The 21,517-nt window shown below is 37.9% G+C and overlaps 1 protein-coding gene across 1 annotated transcript in view; it reads right to left on the bottom strand.

Annotated features, from left to right (window-relative positions):
• ATR (ATR serine/threonine kinase) overlaps positions 1–10,914 on the bottom strand; it is a 106,898-nt gene extending 95,984 nt beyond the window's left edge. Inside the window, 2 exon segments of the mRNA XM_043595227.1 lie at positions 1,300–1,391; positions 10,769–10,914. Coding sequence (XP_043451162.1) covers positions 1,300–1,391; positions 10,769–10,827 — 151 coding nt within the window. The 5' untranslated portion in view covers positions 10,828–10,914.
• Between the last annotated feature and the right edge of the window lie 10,603 nt (positions 10,915–21,517).

Here is a 21,517-nt window from a genome sequence, read left to right as displayed (position 1 = left end):
GACTTTGGTGACCAGAATTGTGTCTAATACAGTGCTCAGGATAAACTGATGGGGCTAAACTCCATGGTCCTATCTTTCTAATTTTAAATGTTTAAAAACCAGGCACATTCATCTATTATACATCCATTCACCAAATATATATTACAGGCCTACAATATGCCTGGCACTGTACCAAAATCTGAGGGGGGAAAAAAAACTTTACCTGAACAGGTGAGGGAATCAGATAAATAAGCTGATAGTTATAATATAGTATGTTAACTGCACTAATCCACCGTGCAGGAAGTGAGTGTCTGGGAAGATGCTGTGAAGGAATAGATTCCTAGATGATGAAAAGTTGGTCAGAGAGGTGAAGGGCAAGTGGTCTAAAGAGAGGGAAGGGAGTACTACATGAAAATACATTATGCAAGTAGTTAGTAGCCCTTTGTTGTTTCTCAGCAACTCATAATTTTATTGACTGAAAAAAGAAAGGCTAAATGACTATTAAGTCATTAAATCTGTGCCAAATTTGAAATTAAATTTATAAACCATTAGCCAAATGCTACTTTATATTACCCCTTCTGTGTAATTTTAACAGATGTGACCAATGGGACACCACGTTGCCAGGTTGATAATATTTGTTTTCTATACTGCCACAAACAGGAAATAGTTATTTCAACAACTCACTGGAACCTCTTACCTCCCACAAAGTCACTAACTTGTAAAGAATATTTAAATGGCATTTGTTTCTCAACCACTAGTGAAAGACCTAGCTAAAATAGGGTGCACATGATTAGAAATGGCCAACTATTTTTTATCTATTATAATATCATATATCAAAGAACTCCATAGCAAGTAGCAGAAAATGTAGGAAAAGCAGGAAAATAGAATTACTTTAAGTGACTGAGCCACCCAGGTGCCTAAAAAATAGAATTACTTTAAATGCTTAAGTCACATTATGTACTAAGTTAATATTGTAGGGGGGCCTGGGTGGCTCAGCTGATTAAGCATCTGAGTCATGATTTTGGCTCGAGTCATGATTTTGGCTCAAGTCATGATTCCAGGATCATAGGACTGAGCCTCATGTTGGGTTCTGCACCAGGTGTAGGCTGCCTAAGATTCTCCCTCTCCCTCCCCATGTATACGTAGTGCATGTAGTCTCAAAAAAAAAAGTTAATGTTGTAAGTAACTTGTTTGAAAATAGTAACTATCATAGATACTAAATCTACATTTAAAACTACATGGACAAAAATGCTAGCAATAATGTATATATGAAAAAGAAAACAATTTATAAAACTTCTATAAGAAATAACTGTTTCTTACCAACGTTTACATCTGTAAGTATTCGGTCAATGAACTGACATAGAATTTGTCTTGGCTTCTGTACAACTGTATTATATTCCTCTGGACTGGCACTAAAACACAAATAAAGAGTTTTTAACCCTTAAAGAGACAATTTCATTCGTAAAAAACACTCTAAAGTTGAATTTATCAAATGTGTTTAGTTTTAATGTTGACATTCATTGTATCCTTCTGTTTAAAAATGAAAGAAAAATCTAAATACATGTTACTGATTTAAAAGGGAAAAAACATGCTAAATGACACCACAGGTATCCAATATGCAAAATCTAGACCTGCCCTGCCCAATATGATAGCCATTATTGATGTAGCTATTGAACACTTGAAATCTGGTTAGTCCAAATTGATACGTGCTTTAAGTAAAAAATATACATCAGATTTTGAATATTTGGTACCAGAAAATATATATCCATTAATAACATTATATTAATTATATGTAGAAATGACAATATCTAGATATACTGAGTTAAAATATATTATTAAAAATTAATTTCACCTATTTCTTTTTACTTTATGTAATGTCACTACTGGAAAATTTTTAATTCTACATGTGGCTTGCATTTTATTTCTATTGAGCAGTGTTGACCTAGTCTTGGCTACAGAACAGTGTCTTCAACAAATAAATTCCAAAGGCAAAAAAAAAGGGGGGAGGAAAAACCTATAATCAAGACTTAAGGGCCCTATCAATCAATGATAATCTATGATCCTGCAATGGATTCTGATTAAACAAAACAAAACCCCCCCAAAAAACAAAAATAAAAACTATTAACAAACTGTATATGAGAAACTGGGAAAATTTAAACACAGACTAGATATCTGATGTTATTAAGAAATTACTTTGGGGGTGTCTGGGTGACTAAGTCAGTTGAGCATCTGACTCTCGGTTTCAGCTCAGATCGTGATCCCAGGGTCGCACTGGGCATGAAGCCTGCTTGAGAGTCTCTCCCAATGTCTGTCTGTCTGTCTGTCTGTCTCTCTCTCTCTCTCTCCCCCCTTCTCTCTCCCCCCTATGCCTCTCCCCCACTCAAGTGCACACTCTCTCTCTCTCTAAAATACAAAAAATAAAGTCTAAAAAATTTATTTTTTTATTAAAAAAAATTTTTTTTAACATTTATTTCTTTTTTGAGACAGAGATAGACAAGAGTGTGAGCAGGGGAGGGGCAGAGAGAGAGGGAGTCACAGAACCCAAAGAGGCTCCAGGCTGTAAGCTGTCAGCACAGAGCCCAACATGGATTCAGACTCATGAAACCCAAGATCATGACCTGAGCCAAAGTCAGATGCTTAACTGACAGAGCCACCCAGGCGCCCCCAAAATTTTTTAATTTAAAAGAATACATATTTTTAGGTGAAATAATGGTACTGTGATATATTTTAAAAGTCTTTAGGCTTTACAGATAAATGCTGATATTTATGGAAGAAATGATGTCTAGAATTTGCTTCAAAGTTGGAGCACCTGGTTGGCTCAGTTGGTAGAGCATGTGACTCTTGATTTCGGGGTTATGAGTTCAAGCCCCACATTTGGTGTAGAGATTACTTAAAAGTAAAATCTTAAAAAAAAAAAAAAAAAAAAAAAAGGAACTACCTGGAATTTGCTTCAAAGTAGTATGAGTTGAGAGAAAGAAGGGCGTGAATTGATAGTTGTTGGGTAAAATGGGCAAATGACACACTATTTTTCTTCTTTTGTATGCTTGAAATTTTCCACAATGAAAATTCAATAAAATATTAGGGAAAATTACATACATGAGTATTAGGACCAATCAAGAAATATAAATATTAAGAGGAGATACAATAATTAAGCAGAGCAATAGTATCCTAGAATCAATGAATTAAACTTGAATTCCTTGATTTGGTACAAACCAGCACAAAATAGCATGTAAGAATATAGTACAAAGTCTGTATTCTACCACATAGGATGAGGAATTCTAGTCATTCATATAATCAACAAACATGTACTGAGCACCTATAATGTGCCATAGTACACACCAGAAACAATCTCTGGGAGAGGTGACAGGTTAGTGGAGGAGACTGATAAGTCAACCTAGGCCTCTATCCAGGGTGGACTGTGAGGCCATTCACCAAAAGAGTTAACACATGAGGAAGCACAGGTCCAGGGAGAAAAAACAAAACCAGTTTTAGAAACACTGAATTTAAGGTCTCAAGAGAACAACTAAATGGGATGTACAAAAGATTGTTAGAATTAAAGTTCTGGTCCTTAAGGGGCACCTGGCTGGTTCAGTCAGTAGAGAATGTGAGGTTTGGTCTCAGGGTCATGAATTCAAGTCCCAAGTTGGGCACAGAGTTTACTAGGGGGGGAAAAAATTAAAGCTCTAGTCCTCAAGAAATATCTAGCCTAGATTTGTAGATTAAATTATCATTATATAATAACATCTATTAAACAAGGCTAAACATATTATCTGCATTATTACATATTTCACAAGCAATAAGTTTGGGACATTAAACTCTAATTTGCATATGAGGAGCCTGACATTCATGGAGATTATATAATCTACCACCACTACAGCTAGTAGTAGTGGAAGCCCTGAAAATTAGTGCAGAGTAAGAAGTAATAAGAAAGCCAAAGAGAGAACTTTAAGTTAAAGGAGCCATGAAGAAGAAAGGGAAAGAACCAGAGAAATAAAAAGAAAAATGTTATGAGGTATATTCTAGAAACAAAGTTAGAATTTCAAGGAGGGAGCTGTCAACAGTATCAAATTAAATTAGTTTGTTAAAATGTCCTTTGAATTATTTTTTATTATGGTCAAATATACTTAACATTTATTTTAACCATTTTAAGTGTACAGTTCCATGGCATTAAGTACGTTCTCACTATTCTACGCTATCACCACCATCTCCAGAATTTTTATCTTCCCAAATTGAAACTACTAAGTTACCGAAATCACCAGTATTTACACATAACAACCTTAGGTATATAGACTCAAAGACCAAGTAGTTTTATTTTTACATGAAAGTGAAAAAAACTTGGTACCGTTTATCTTATTATTTAAACCAGCCTTGGCCAGTGGAAACAATGCAAGTCACATGTGCACTTCAAAATTTTCTAGTAGCCACATTAAGAACAGAAAGCCACGTGGGTGGCTCAGTAGGTTAAGTGTCCAACTCTTGATCTCAGCTCAGGTCTTGTGATCTTAGGGTCGTGAGTTCCTGCCCCACATTAGGCCTTGCACTGGGCATGAAGCCTCCTTAAAAAAAAAAAAAAAAAAAAAAAGGGAGGGTACCTGGGTGGCTCAGTCGGTTGAGCATCGGCTCAGGTCATGATCTCACGGTTTGTGAGTTCAAGCCCCACATTAAGCTGTGTGCTGACAGCTCAGAGCCTGAAGCCTGCTTCAGATTCTGTGTCCCCTTTCTCTGCCCCTCCCCTGCTCATGCTCTTTCTCTCCCAAAAATAAATAAACGTTAAAAAATTTAAAAAAGAGAGAAACAAACAATAGTTTTCTTCATAATATATCCAAAATATTATTTGAACTGTAACTGATATTAAAATTAAAAAAAAAATTTTATATATATAGAGAGAGCATGCAAGCAGGGGAAAGGGGCAGAGGGAGAGAGGGAGGGGGGAGAGAGGGACGGGGGATGGGGGGAGAGAGCCAGTGAGAGAGAATGAGAATCTCAAGCTGACTCCTTGCTCAGCATGGAGACCAACATGGGGCTCCAATCCACAACCTGAGCTGAAATCAAGAGTTAGATGCTCAACCAAATGAACTGCTCAGGTGCCCTGAAATTACTAAAGTGATTGTTTTACCTTTTTTTTTTTTTGTACTAAGTCTTTGAAATTCTTCTCAACCTAGACCAGCTGTAGTGGCTACCATATTATATGACATCACAGATTTAAATATAACAAAAATTTATAAAGTCTGAAATTACAAGGTAACATGAATTGTTTTAGACAAAATCAAATGAGTTTATCTTTATAAACTAAGTGTAATTTAGCAAGTATCATTTAGAAATGTGAATGAGGAGGTGTGTCAGGAGAGCAATCAGGACCCTAGGTGGTAGTTGAGTTTTCTACAAAGTTTAATTTTGTATAAAGATCATTCCTATTATTTGTGTCATTTTTGGTCAGTTTTTTAAAAAGGTGAATTGATTATCATTCATTAGATGTACTATTAGAATAATGACTCATGGGAGAGTGAGCACTTATTATACAACCTCTACCTTGGAATGGAGCTAAGAGGGTATACCTTTTTCAAAAAAGTAGGGGCACCTGAGTGGCTCAGTCAGTTGAGCATCTGACTCTTAACCTGAGGGTCATGATCTCATGGTTTTGTGAGTTTGAGCCCTGCATCAGGCTCTGTGGCCACCATGTGCGGAGACTGCTTGGAATTCTCCCTATCTCTCTGACCCTCTCTCCCACTCGCTCTCTCAAAATAAATAAACTTAAAAAAAAAAAGTTAAAAAAAGTAAACAGGTAATTTTAACACAGCATGGTTGTATTAATAGAGCCAAGATAGAACACAAGAGGGTCACTTGGCTCTGAGCAGAGCCTATCAGTCAAAGCTCCCTGAAGGAAGTGATACAAACCTAAGTCCCTAAGGGGCTAGTAGGTAAAATAAGGGAAAGGAGGAGTATTCCAAGCAAAAGAAACAGCACGAGCAAATGCTCAGTAGTAAGAATGAACACAGGATGCTCTAAAAGCTATTAAGAGGTTCTATATGGCTAAAGAAGAGGGAGACAGTAAATAGATGAAGCTGAAGAGCAACTATAAGGTCAAAGTTCAAAGAACAAACTAAAGAGGTTGGATTTTGTACTGAAGGCAATGAGACATCAAAAGGTTCTAAGTAGGAGTGAAGAGTCAACATGTTTTGGAATTTTTTTGAGAGAGAGAGAACACATGTGCGTGCACACAAGCAGGGAGAGAAGGGAGGGAAAGGGGGGAGAAGGAGGGAGGGAGAGAGGGAGAGAGAAAATCTTAAACAGGCTCCACACTCAGCATATCATGCTGACTTGGGGCTGGACCCCATGACTCTGGGATCATGACCTGAGTCAAAATCAAAAGCTGGGCATTTACCGATTGAGCCATTCCGGCGCCCCGTGTTTTTAAAACTTGAATTTAATTACATTATTTCCCTGTTTAAAGCATTCCAATGGCTTCCCATTGCCCTTAAAATATAACTCTTATTCTGACCTGTAAGGTACTAAAGGATCTGGCCCCTGGCTACTCCTCCACCCTTAACTCTCACACCAGTCCCCTCTTTGCTTCCTGTATTTCATCCTTCTTCCTATTCTTTTGCTCATTCCCACTTAGAGACCCTTATACTTCCCATTCTATTTCAGATACTGGCTTCTTACCATTCAAATCTCCTCTTAGTGGCTAATGTTGCTGCTCCCCAGACTTTCATCTCCCTCCCACTGCCCATTTAATATTTTAATGGCAACTATCACTGTCTGAAAATATCTTGTGATTATAAAGTAATTTTAAGCAGGAAGGTTAGAGAAGGCCTCTCCAAAATGACATCTGAACAGAACCAGTCTGTTCAGAGAGAAGAAACAGCAAAGTGCAAAAGACTGAAGGCTGGAATGACCTTGGTGCGTAAGGAAAAACAAGGCCAATGATATTGGAGCAGAGTAAGGGAAGGATATGTGGCCACGAGGTCAGAGGCAGGCAGAGGCCAGAAAATGCAGAACCTTAGAAGCCTTGGGAGGAAGTTTGGATTTTATTCTAAGTGTGCTAGATAACTAATGGAAGGTTTTAAACAGAGAAGTAATGCTGTATAATATACAATATAATTTATGGTTGTTTACATCACTTTGGTTGCTGAGTAAGAAATCCATTATAAGTGGGTAAAATGGAAATGAAGAAATTAGCTGAGAAATTACAATAGCCTAGATAAGAAATTATAAGAATAGCAGTGGAAATGGCGAGAAATATATTTTACTTTATTTTTAAGTTTATTTATTTATTTTGGGATAAGCAACTAGAAGGGCAGGGGCGGGGGGAGGGGTGGGGAGGAGGAAGGGAGGGAGAGAGAGAATCCCATGCAAATCGGCAATGTTAGCGCAGAGCCCAATGCGAGGCTTGAACTGACGAACTGTTAGATCATAACCTGAGCCAAAATCAAGAGTTGGGACACTTAACTGACTGAGCCACCTAGGCGCTCCAAAAAGTAGATTTTAAAGATAGGGTTGGCAGGATGTGCTGATAGATTATTAAGGGATAAGGGAAAGAATCAAGAATAACTCCTAGGCTTTTGGTCAGTACATTTACAATAACATAGGGAAGGAACAAGTTTAAGGAAAATAAGTCAAGAGTTCTGCTTTGGATATGCAAATTTTCATACTGGATATAGATGTTCAACAGTATGCAATCTAATAATATTTCTGGGCTAGAGATATAAATTTGGGAGTTATCAGAATATAGATGGTATTTAAAGCTATGGAACTAGATGAAGTTATTTAGGGAAGAGTAAAGATGAAAAAAGGACGAAAGATGTAGCAAAAGGACATGGGGAGTCAAGAATGATTCCTACATTCCTGGTTTGGAAAAAATGAGTGAATATGGTACGATTTACCTTGATATCCCTACCTCAGTGAATGAGGGAGGGGGGAAAGTAGTTGATATGTGTAGAACTTGTATTGACTATGTTGAGTCTTAACTGCTCATAGCACACCCAGCTAAAACTGCCAGTATATAGTTGTTTAAATAGCTCTATAGGTGATAGATATGATTTGGAGAAACACATTTGGAATCATCAAATAGCAGATGGATAGTTGAAAGCAGGAGTGGATGAGATCACCCTGAAAGACTATGTAGAGAAAAGAGTGCTAATAAGAAAAAACACTGAAGCAAAATTTATCCCTGAGATAGAAAAGCCCACATATTAAAACAGTGACACCTCACTTTTTTCAGAAATAGAACTGCCAGTCAATTAATGAAAAAAAAAAAGGGGGGTGGGGGGAGAAAAGGCCTTTTTGGTTGGAATCTGAAACTCAGCTCTGAAACTGTTTTTTTTTCATTGTTTCACATTTTTAATACTGCCTTTAAAAGGCCTGTTACTTTTTAACTATCTCAGTATACTTTGAAATATAAAATAATTGTAATTGGAACAGTTATTATAAATCTAAGTAGATAATTCCTAAGGCAGTATTTGTTTAGTCAGAACATATTTTCATTTCAAATATATAATTAAAACTTCTCACAAAGTCAGAACACAACTCATAGTTTGAACAGAAACTTCAGTGTTTAAATCTCAACATTCAGTAAATTAAACACTATATACATTAGGGTTGCTTTGGAATACAAATCACTCATTTAAGTAAATGGGATATAACTTCTAACTTGTGTTAAAAGTGAAGAAATCCTTCTTTATGTGAAGACTTGACCAAAATCAATTAATCCTATTATGGTACAAATCAAACTCTACGGACACAACACATTTATTAGAGATTTGGATACAAATATAACTACAGTTGGAAACTAGATGCTCCTTAGCTTGGGGGTAGTGAAAGAAAAAGGCATACTTGGATCAGGCCCCCATTTTTATTACTTTATTAATAACAATGCTTACTTTATTTAATGAAGAACTGTTATCTTTTTGATTTTGCTTCAATTTCTGTGACTCAGTTTTTCTTTTTTTTTTTTTTTTTTAATGTTTTTATCTTATTTTTGAGACAGAGAGAGCACAAGCAGTGGAGGGGCAGAGAGAGAGAGGGAGACACAGAATCTGAAGCAGGCTCCAGGTCTGAGTTGTCAGCACAGAGCCCGAGGTGGGGCTCAAATCCATGAACCGTGAGATCATGACCCGAGCCAAAGTTGGACATTTAACCGACTGAGCCACCAGGTGCCCCTCTGTGACTCAGTTTCTCACTGAATAGTGATAATATTTAGTCCATTTTATATCAGGGAGATTCGGTGAGGCTGAGTAAGCATGAATGAAGCAGTTGCAATGAGAAGATCATGAAAATTAAAAACTATTGTTATACAATTCTCTATCAGTCAGTTTTTCTATTCTTCACTTAGAATGGCTACAATTGAATGAAATGAAAGGTAACTTAAGCTCTGTTGATGTAAGAGGCTATAAATAAATCCAAGATACTATTACTTTTATTAACAATCTCTTAAAGGAAGAAAAAAGAGGGAAGAAAAGTATTAATCAGTTAATTCTACATTAAAACAAGGTGGAGAAAAAATCCTGAACTTCACATTGAGCCTAAACATGAAATCTGTATATCAATTTCTTAAAATGAGCACTTGTATTCATGCTACTTTATAAAATGTTAACACAGAATATGCTTGCAACACTCATGCAAAGTGAAATAACACACACAAAACCAGGATAATTCAGTTAAGACATGTGTGGTTCCTTCATTTATCCTCTTATGTGATTGAGGAAAACTAAACATCCTTGTATGGCCAACAAGTAGAGATGAACACAACTGAACCACAGAAAAGAATTAAATATCCTATGGGCTTTGTATCAGTTTTGACTTCGTGTTCTAAGTTTTCAAACAGCCTAAAAAATTCCAGCTGATAGTTCAAGTGCAGTAGTGGTACAAGCCTACAAGCAGTGGGTTACAATTTAAAAAAAAAAGGCAAACAAAACAACAACCCTGCCTTCTTTCAGGCCTGGTTGAGGGAAGGTTGCCAGTGTGCTGAAGGGGGATGGCAGCCATCAACATCCTACCCTTCTCTTCAGGTAGGACACTGGTTTACCTGATTTTACTCTTCTGTTTACAGAAACAGGCTTTTGCAGATAAAATAAAAATTTAATATATTAAATTATTTCCAAACTTTGGAAACATTCTGTACACGTTTATATTTTGTGGACGTTGTGGCAAGGTCCCTGGGTTTTCTGACTAAAATAACAGATTGGGGGCTGACTGATCAAATATAGGAGTCACATCTTCAGAACGCCCTATGGTTTCACTTTGAAGAAAGAAACCAACTGCCTTTTCTAGCAATTGGCCTTCTTTGCACAAAAAGAGAACTGGTGATTTTTCTTCTAAAAGAAGCAATTTGGGTCAAAACGTAAAGCTAAAAACCCAATTCCTCCACGAGCGATCACAGAAAAGAGAAATTGGGGAAAGTTCGTGGGTCAAGTCCCTCATCTATGGACATAGGTTTGTGGGAAGCAAATAAGTACAGAAAGTGGCCAAAAAGTGGTCAGAAGGGACCGTTCCTTCCAGCTGCAGAGGGCAACCCCGGGTTGGGAACAAGCTCCGGGGCGCCGCTCTAGGGCGGTCAGCGAGCGCCTCTCCTCCCCTGGACCGGCTTTCTGAAGGTCTGCGGCGACGACCCGCATATCTTTAACCGCCTAAGGGAGAAGCGCTCAAATCAGTCGCGGAACACATCTACAAGGGCCGGGGTTGACGGGTTCGGAGCAGGCACGCGCGCCGCAGGGGAGGGAGAACACGTGAGATTCCGGCCAGGCCCGTCGAAGGAGGACGCGGGACCCAGAGCGGCCGAGCCTGACCCTACCTTCCCAACTCCCGCAGCGCGGGGATCATAGACGCCAGCTCCAGGCCGTGGTCGCCCATGTTGAGGATGCGCCGCACTCCTCAACGACGCCGACACGGGCTCCCGGCGTCTCCACAGCTACCTCTGGTGGGAAGGCGCGGTATCCGACGGTGGCTCGCCGGGCCCAAAACTCCTCCCGGAAGCCACTGCTGGTGGAGCTCGCCAGGCGCCGCTCTTTCTGCGTAGGACCCGGGGGAGGCCCGGAAGCCGAAAGGGGGTGGGGCAAGCAGGCTGAGCGCGCTCAGGTTTGGTTTCCTACCGTGTGTCCGATGTAGGGAGGAAGGCGGGGCGGGCGAGATTCGTGGCGAGTTTTAGTTTTCAGCCGCCCTCTTTTGCTACTCCTAGCCTGGGAGGCTCACCGAGGCAAGACCCCTGGTTCTAGAGAAGATATAGGCATGACGGGCACCAGCCTTGCCTCCCTCGCATCACAAACGTGAGAATTGATCTCCCCGTGGTTGAAAGCCCTCAGGTTCCTACCACTCTCCAGGCATCCTTTCTGATGAAAGATAAGAGACTCCTCCCTGTCCTGTTTCAGCAGGTGTTTTTCCGCTTGAAGTCACTCAAGCTTCCTTGAGGATATTACCTACCTTTAATATTTAAAAAGGGGGTTGAACGTTTTTGCAGGTGTCTTCATCAAATCACCAGCAGTACTGTGTATGATTTATGTCACCGTTATGGGCGTCAATTATCCATGATTTAATTTTTAAAGTAAATCAGTGGATTTGGGCTGTAGACTTTTTTTAGTCCGGCCCAATTTGTTTATTTGAAAAATGGCCATTAGAAGAGACTTAACATGTCAAAATTATGTATCTAATCAGGCAAAGCTATGCAGTGTGTTTACATTTGATCTATGGTACAAGAGGATAATTGTTGGTACAGTAGCTGAAAAGAAACATCAAAGTGATGGAATGACAGCCAAATATGCTCTTGCCTCAGGGATTTTGCATTTGCTGTACCTTCTGCCCTAATCTTGAACACTCCTCTCTTTCGTCACTCCTTTTCAGATGTTTGCTGAAATGTCACCGGAGAGCCTCATATAGTATATAGCACACTTACACTCTTTTCCACTCCATTCTGCTTTATTTTCTTCAAAGCCCTTAGAACCAAATTATACGTTACATATTATTTATTGACTGCCTCCTCCAATTAGACAATAAACTCCTGAGAGCAGTATCTTGTCTTATTCACTGCTTAGATACCCACGACCTAGAATAGTGCCTGGCACATAGTGTTCAGTAAGTATTTATTAAATAGTTGAATGCTAGAGTGAAAAGAACATGGGATTAGGAGTTAGAGGCTCTGCACAAGCTCTTATGCCATCTGCTAGAAATTATATGACCTCAGTAAAATTATTTAACCTCTCTGCACTTCAGTTTTTCATCTATCAAATAGGATTAATAATATCTACCTCACAAGATTATGGTAAAGATTAAATAACAGGTAATAGAGGTAATAGAGTCACAGACCCTATTACCCTATTACCCACAGACCCTTCACTAAGACCCTTTTCTTAGTAAAGTAAGGGAGATATACAGTATATGCCAACAAAGATGAATCTTGACAATAACGAGTGAAAAAAGCAAATTGCAAAGGGATACATAATAGTATTGTATTATATGTCATTTTAAAACCACAAAATAAGACTTTGCGCAAGGTGCGTATACATACATATATAACAAAACTATAAAAACATGGCTGGGAAGGGTATATATCAACTCTAGGAGAGTTGTACCCCTAGAGAGAGAGAGAGAGAGAGAGAGAGAGAGAGAGAGAAGGGAGTGACATGATGACGTTTCAACTTATCTGTGAGGATTTTCTTTTAATAGGATCTGAATTAATCATGGCAAATTTAGGGGCGCCTGGGTGGCTCTGTCGGTTGAATGTTCGACTTCGGCTCAGGTCATGATCTCCCAGCTTGTGAGTTGGAGCCCCCCATCGGGCCCTGTGCTGACAGCTCAGAGCCTGGAGCCTGCTTCAGACTCTGTCTCCCTCTCTCTCTGCCTCTCCCCTGCTTGCACTTCTCTCTCAAAATAAATAAACATTGAATTTTTAAAAATCATGGAAAATTTAACATTTGTTGTATTTGCATGGGTGTTATATTACTATTTGTATCTGTATGGTTATGATACTCCAAAAATTTTAAAAAGTAAATATACTTTTTTAAAGCTTGGATTAGATTATACATAGGAAAGGTTTATCAACGAAAAAGTAGCAAATGTTAGATACTATTTTTCGATCATATGAAGAAAGATTATAAAAATTATAATGTTATATGGAAGACAACAACTGAATAGCATTAGGATTCCGAAAGAGTATATATTAGAAACAATAGAGCTTTGAGAATCCAGTTTAATTCAAAAAGTTATTTTTAGGCAAGATATTTTGTTAGATACTTCTGTGACACAAAGAGGAGGACAATAAAGTCAGTCTCAAATAGTGTGCAAACTTTAGATATATAAGGGCATCATAGGAACTCAGAAAATTAGAAGTAAAGCAGAATCTGATGAATGCCACAAGAAATAAAAACAACATGTACTGGAAAAATAGAAGAGGAAGAGATTAAGTATACTCTAGAGAGGAAGTGGACCAGGAAGTTCCTCAAGGATAATGTGGCACCACATCTGAGATGGGACATGAAGAATAAACAGGATATGAAGAGGCAAAGACTGGAGAAGAAGAATATTTTCTAATAAGAGGCAGCGGTATGAACAAAAAGCATATGGAGGGAGAGACTAGTGATCCAGTTCAGCTGATGTTAGGGAACATTTAGAGTGGCCCAATTGAGATACTTGTACAAATCTCAGTAAGCTCTGGAGAGGCACTGGAAGATTTTATATAAAATGACAGTCAAAGATACACTCAAATCAGGCAGAGTGCTGCAGGACACAACAACAGGACAGTAGCAGATCAAGAAATCAAGCTTCTTTAGCAGTAGATCAATAAATGAGCAATTGTCATTATAAGCAGACATCCTCCCTTAAGGTATTCATATATTTCTCTCCCCCAGCACACTTTTTGAGTTTTTCATACAAGCTAATTCTATTTCTTCACCTCCCACTCAAATCCTAAACCTATGTGAACTATTCCCTCTGCCTTATTTGCTTCTCTTAAATGCTTCTCACCAAAGTCACAGTGACTTTCATACAGCTTCCTTCAAAAGATGTTGATCAGGGACCTGGCTGACTCAGAAGAGCATGTAACTCTTGGTCTCAGGATCATGAGTTCAAGCCCCACATTGGGTGCAGAGAGCACCTAAATAAATAAAACTTAAAAGATGTTAACCAGTCCTTTCCTTTCGTGACCCCTCAGCAGCGTTTGACAGTGTAGATGAGTGCCTTTATCTTAGGACACTTTCTCCCTTTGGCCTATGTTACTCACTTGTTAGCAACGCTTACTTTGCCATTCAACTGCTGTTATTCCTCAGGATTCTAACTTAACTTCCTTTCTCTTTTTATTCCTACGTGACCTCATTCACTTTTCAGACTTCAGTTAGTTTTCCACCTGCTTATTACTCCCAAATTCAGATCTCTCTCTGAGCTTTCTATTTCATATGCCTAACTTTGTACTGGATTTTTCATCTTAAATTTTTCTCTGGTGCTTTTTTTTTAAGTTTATGTATTTATTTTGAGAGATAGCACTAGCAAGAAAGGGGCAGAGAGAGAGAGAGGAAGAGAGAGAATCCCAAGCAAGCTCTGTGCCGTCAGCGCAGAGCCCAAAATGGGGCTCAGACTCACAAACCATGAGAACATGACCTGAGCTGAAATCGAGAGTTGGATGCTTAACCGACTGAGCCACCCAGGTGTCCCCTAGGTCCTTTTTTTTGTGTGTGTTTAACTTTTTAATATGGAAGGTTTCAAATATATACAAAAGTAGAGGGAATAGAATAAGGAACCACCCAACTTCGACAATTGTCACAAATGGCCAGTCTTTGTTTCATCCATCACCACCCCTCCCATTTCCCCCCTCCCTAATTGTATTATTTTAAAGAAAATCTCCAGCATCTAATGAATTTATCTACAGATACTTCAGTTTGCATCTCTTAAAGATAAGGACTAGGGGTGCCTGGGTGTCTGTATTCTTCAACCCCCCTCCCCCTTTTATTCTTAGGGGAGTGGAATGTGGGGATGGGGAGAGTGAGTCAGAAAGCAGAGAGGATGAGGTAGGTGAATCCTGTCCTTGAGACCTTGGTATTTCCTAAGCTCAGTGTCTCATTCAGGTTGACAGGGGGGCACCAACCAATGTCTTAGAAGTTTCAGCCCACATGTGTATAGAATTGTCTGTCCCCTTTGATGATTAAAACTAGGGAGGAAAATGACCACCAGGTGGCACCAGAACCCAAGTGTGAGCAAAATGGACTTGGTTCTCAGAAGTCCAAACTCCTGGCTGCTCTGCAAGTTCCATCATAATATGTTGCACTTTTTTTTTTACTCCGTTTATGGTATTATGTCAGGATTTTACTGAATAATTCACATCATAAAATATACGCTAAAATAGAAATCTTAAGGAAATGAGATAAAAATACAATTTTACAAGTTGATTTCTACACTGGAATGGACTTCAATATACACTTCCTTGGTACATGCTACTTGAAATTTGCATTTTAAATACTTTTTAATAATTTTCATTTTTTCCCAATTTTATTGAAAAATAACTGACACATTTACTGTGTAAGTTTAAGGCATACCACATAATGGTTTTATTTACATATACTATGAAATGATTACCACAATAGGTTCAGCTAACATCATCTTAACCTACAGATACAATAAGAAGAGGGGCACCTGGGTGGGTCAGTTGATTAATTGTCTGACTTTGGCTCAGGTCATGATCTTGTGGTTCAAGAGTTCGAGCTCTGCGTTGGGCTCTGTTCAGAGCCTGGACCCTGCTTCAGATTCTGTGTTTCCCTCTCTGCCCCTCCCCTGCTTGTGCTCTGTCTCTCTCTCTCAAAGATAAATAAACATTAAATAATAAAAAAAAATAGATACAATAAAAATAAAAGAAGAATAAAAGAAAAAAATATTTTCTCCCTGCGATGAGAACTCTTAGGATTTACTCTGTTAACAACTTCCCTATATACCATACAGCAGTATTAGCTATAGTCATCATGTTGTACATTATATTCCTAGTACTTATTTATCTTACTGGTAGTTTGTACCTTTTGGCTACCTTCCTCTATTTCCCCTATTATTACCCCCTGCCTCTGCTAACCACAAATATGATCTCTTTTCCTGTGAATTTGGTGGGATTTTGTTTGTTTAAATTCTACATGTAAGTGAGATCATATAGTATTTGTCTTTCTCTGTCTGACTTATTTCATTTAGCATGATGCCTTCAAGATACATCCATGTTGTCAGAAATGGTAGGATATCTTTTCTACTGTAAATAATGCAGCTATGAACATAGGAGTGCAGATATCTTTTCGAGTTAGTGTTTTCATTACCTCAGGATATATTCCCAGAAGTGGAATTGCTGGATCATATGGTAGCTCTATTTTTAATTTTTTGAGAATCCTCTGTACTCTTTCGTAATAACTGTACCAATTTACAATCCCGATGACAGTGCACAAGGCTGCCCTTTTCTCCATATCCATGCCAATATTTGTTGTCTCTTGTCTTTTTGATAATGGCCATGCTAACAGGAGTGAAGTGATATCTCACTGTGGTTTTAATTTGCATTTCCCTAGTTACTAGTGATGTTGAGCATCTTTTCAGGTACCAGTTGGCCCTAGATGTATCTTCTTTGGCGAAATGTTTATTCAGGTCTTTTACCCATTTTTTCCTCTTTCTTTCTTTCTTCTCTCTTTCTTTCTTCCTTTTTTTTTTTTTTTTTTTGAGAGAAAGAGGCAGAGGGAGATGGGCAGAGGGAGAGAGAGAGAGAGAGAGAGAGAGAGAGAGAGAGAGAGAGAGAGAATCTAAAGCAAGCTCCACACTCAGTGCAGAGCCCTATGCGGGGCTTGATCTCATGACTTTGAGATCAGAGATCATGACCTGAGCCCAGATCAAGGGTCGACTGCTTAATCTATTGAGCCACCCAGGTGTTCCCACCCATTTTTTAATTGGGTTATTTGTTGTCTTGTTGTTGAGTTCTATGATCTCTTTCTTTTCTTTTAAGTTTATTAACTTATTTTTGAGAGAGAGAGCACAAGCACAGGAGGGGCAGAGAGAGAGAGGGAGACACAGAATCCAAATTGGGCTTCAGGTTCTGAGCTGTCAGTGCAGAGCCTGATGTGGGGCTTGAACCCACTAACTGTGAAATCATGACCTGAGCCAAAGTTGGACCCTTAACTGACTGAGTCACCCAAGTGCCCTGTATGAGCTCTTTCTATATTTTGGATACCAACCCCTTGTCAGGTATATGGTTTGCAAAAATGTTTTCCCAAATAATGGATTGTCTTTCATTTTGTTGATGATTTTATTTTTATTTTATTTATTTTTTATTTTTTGCTGTGCAAAAGCTTTTTAGTTTGATGTAATCTCACTTATTTATTTTCTGTTTTGTTGCTTGTGGTCTAGATGTCATATCCAAAAATTGTAATGTATTATTTTTCATTTATAGTTTTGTTGATTTGGGTCCTTTCTCTCTCTCTCTTTTTTTTTTTTCCTTTTCATTAATCTATTGTATGCATTGTATGTATTGTAATGTATTATTTTTCATTTATAGTTTTGTTGATTTGGGTCCTTTCTTTTTTTTTTCTTTTCATTAATCTATTATATGTATTGTATGTATTGTAATGTATTATTTTTCATTTATAGTTTTGTTGATTTGGGTCCTTTCTTTTTTTTTTCTTTTCATTAATCTATTATATGTATTGTATGTATTGTAATATATTATTTTTCATTTATAGTTTTGTTGATTTGGGTCCTTTCTCTCTCTCTGTTTTTTTTTTTTTTTTTTCTTTTCATTAATCTAGCTAGGGGTTTGTCAGGTTTATCTTTTCAAAGAACCAATTCTTAGTTTGGTTAATCTTTTCTGTTATTTTTCTTTTCTTTTCTTTCTTTCTTTCTTTCTTTCTTTCTTTCTTTCTTTCTTTTTTTCCTGCATTCATATTTATTATGCCCTTTCCTCTGCCAACTTTGGGCTCAGTTTGTTCTTTTTCTAGTTCCTGAAGGCATAGAGTTAGGTTGTTTATTTGGGATCTTTTCTTGCTTCTTAATGTAGGTGTATATTGTTAACTGGTTTTGCTGCATCCCAGCAGTTCTGGTATGTTGTGGTTCCATTTTTCTTACTGTTTTATTTTCTCTTTAATTTCTTCTTTCATCCATTTGTTGTTCAAGAGAGTGTTGTTTAATTTTCTTGTGTTTGTGAATTTCCAATTTTCTTATTGATTTCTGTTTTCATGTCATTGTGGTCAGGGAAGATACTTGGTATGATTTCAGTCTTCTTGAATTTTGTGACCTGACATATGGTCATTCCTAGAAAATGTTCCATGTGTGCTTGAGAAGAATATATATCCTGCTTTTGTTGGATAGAATGTTCTGTATATGTGTTTGTTAGTTCCACTTGGTCAATAGTATTGTTCAAATACACTTTTCCTTATTGATTCTGTGTCTGGATGATCTATCCATTGTAGAAAGTGGGATATTAAAGTCCTCAACTATTATTATATTACTGTTTATTTCTCCTTTTAGCTCTGTTAGTTTTTGCTTTATGCATTTAGGTGCTCTGATGTTGGGCATATAAATATTTACAATTATTATATCTTCATGATGTATTAACCTCCATTATTATGTAATGACCTTCTTTGTCTCTTTACCATTTGTAGTGTAAAGTGTACTGTTTCTGATATAAGTATAGCTACCCCTGCCTTTTTGGCTATTTTTGCTTAAAATGGCTTTTTCCATAATTTCACTCTTAGTCTATATGTCTTTAAGGCTAAAGTGAGTCTTTTGTAGGTAGCATGTTGTTGGATCTTTTCTTGTTGTTTATTTAAATCCATTCAGCCATTCTATGTCTTTTGAGTAGAGAGTTCATCTATTTGTTTAAAGTAATTATGACAGGTAAGGGCTTATTATTGACATTTTGTTGTTTTTCCAGTCGTTTTCCAGATCTGTTGTTCCTTGTTCCTTATCATGCTTTCTTTTTTTGTGTGTTTTGAAGTCTTTTGGTATCAGTATGCTCTGGCTTTTTTTTTTTAAAGAGTTTTTTTTTATTTTTTTTATTTTTCAATATATGAAATTTATTGTCAAATTGGTTTCCATACAACACCCAGTGCTCATCCCAAAAGGTGCCCTCCTCAATACCCATCACCCACCCTCCCCTCCCTCCCACCCTCCATCAACCCTCAGTTTGTTCTCAGTTTTTAAGAGTCTCTTATGCTTTGGCTGTCTCCCACTCTAACCTCTTTTGCTCTGACTTTTTTATTGTATTCTTTTGTGTGATTACTACAAGATTTTCCCTTGTGGGTACTATGAAGCTTACATAAAATAGCTTAAACTTTTAACACCTATGTTTAAATTTGTAACAACTTAATTTTAATAGAATTTATATACTTGACACTTCTTGTCCCCCTCATCTTTTAAGTTATTGCTATGACAATTTACATTTTTTATATTGTGTAATTAAGAATAGATTATTGTATTTATGGTTATTTTCTCTAAGTTCATTTTTTTAACTTTTAAACTAGAGTTGTGAGTTATGTACCACTATTACCACATTATAGAATCTAACTATGCTTTTGTATTTACCATTACCAGTGAGATTTAGGCTACCTATTTGTGTTTTTATGATGTTAATAGTGTTATTTTACTTCTATTCAAAAAACTCCCTTTAGCATTTCTTGTAGGGCAGGTCTGGTGGTAATGAATTTTTTCAGCTTTTGTTTGTTTAGCAAAGACTTTGTCCCTACTTCATTTCTGAAGGACAACTTTACTGTTTAGAGAATTCTTTTTTTTAAATGTTTTTATTTACTTTTGAAAGAGAGAGGGGGGGGGGTGAGAGAGAGAGAGAAAGAGAGAGAGAGTGTGCACGTGCACAAGCAGGGAAGGGGCAGATACAGAGGGAGACACAGAATCCAAAGCAGGCTCCAGGCTGTGAGCTGTTAGTGCAGAGCCCAATGTGAGGCTCTAACTCACAAACCAAGAGATCATGACCTAAACTGAAGTCTTACACTCAACTGACTGAGCCATCCAGGCACCTCTGGTTAGAGAAGTCTTGGTTAACAGTTACTTTCTTTCAATTTTTGAATATGTCATCCCATTCTCTTCCTGGCCTGAAAAGTTTCTGTTGAGAAACCCACCTACAGTCTTATGGAGTTTCCTTATATGTCACATCCTTTTTTCTCTTGCTGCTCTTAAAATTCTTTGTCTTTGACTTTTGACACTTTAATTACAATGTCTCATTGTTAACTCTATTCAGGGTCAACATATTTGGAATCCTTTGGGCCTCATGAATCTAGATGTTCATTTCTCTCCTCAGGTTCAGGAGGTTTTCCATCATTATTGTTTTAAATATACTTTCTGTCCCTTTCTCTTTCTCTTCTTCTTCTAGAATTCCCATAATGTGAATGTTGTTTCTTTTCATTGTGTCCCATAATTGCCATAGGCTTTCTTTACTCTTTTTGATTCTTTTTTTTTTCCCCCTCCTCTGAGTTATTTCAAATGTCCTATCCTCTGGGTCACTGATTCTGTCTTCTCTATGGTCAAGTCTATTTTTGAAACTATTAAATTTTTCAATTCAGTTATTGTATTTTTCAGCTTTAGGATTTCTGTGTTGTTTCTTTGTTTAATGGTTGCTATTTTTTTGTCAATTCTCTTGCTTTGTTCACGCATAGTTTTTTCTAATTTTGTTTAGTTATCTGTGTTTTCCTGTAGTTCACAAAACATCCTTAAGAGGATTATTCTGAATTCTTTGTCTTACAGCTCATAAATCTCCATTTCTTTAGGGTCAATTATTGGACCTTTATTGATTTCCTTGCTGGTATTGTATATAGATGATTTTTTGTGATCTTTGATTCCTTACATTTTATCTCTGCATTTGAGAGATGGGGCTCCCCTTCTAGACTTCTCAGGTTTGCTTTGGCAGAAACAGTTCTCTTCACTAGCTCAGTTTGGTTTCTGGGTATATCTGCTTGTGATGTCTGGGTGGATGGGGCCGGCTATTACAGTATAGTTTGGAAGAAGGCAAGTGTTTGAGCTCTAAGGATGGGGAAGGGGGTGTATGCCACTGACTGAGAACAGTTGGGTAGGATTGCAGGCTTGGCTCCCTACCCAAGTAAGGTTGCAGGATGGGTTCTGAGGATGCCTAAATTCTCTAGCCAGGCTAATTAAGTGGTTGGGTATATTCAGTAGTAGATAGGGCTATGAATTAGCTTTCCTACCCTGGCAGAGTAGCAGGCCAGAGCCCAGGGCCTGTGTACTTCATTGTTTGGGAGCTCAAATCAGGCCTGAGTATGCTGTGAATTCCCTGGTCAGGTGAGAAGGCCGTTTTTGCTGTGCAGATGAGGAAGTCATGGGCTGTGCTCATTATTCATGCGCCACTGTATGTAGAGCTGTTAAATGGGCTGTGCAGCTTCCTGTGTGCTCCAGTTAAGCTTTCTGATCAGACAGGTTGAAAGCTGTAATCAGCAATGAGCAGGGCTATGAATTAGATTTCCTGCCCAGAGGGCAGCAGAAGCTCTAAAACTGGAAAAGCTCTTTGTTTGTTGTCCCAGATCAAGGGAACCTATACCCCATGTTCTCTGGCTAAATAGTGCTATTAGCTTTGCTCTGCAAA

The sequence above is a fragment of the Prionailurus bengalensis genome, chromosome C2 (genome assembly GCF_016509475.1).
Source record: "Prionailurus bengalensis isolate Pbe53 chromosome C2, Fcat_Pben_1.1_paternal_pri, whole genome shotgun sequence".
Lineage (NCBI taxonomy): Eukaryota > Metazoa > Chordata > Mammalia > Carnivora > Felidae > Prionailurus > Prionailurus bengalensis.
Note: the sequence above shows the minus strand (reverse complement) of the source record. Positions and strands in the feature narration are given on the sequence as shown.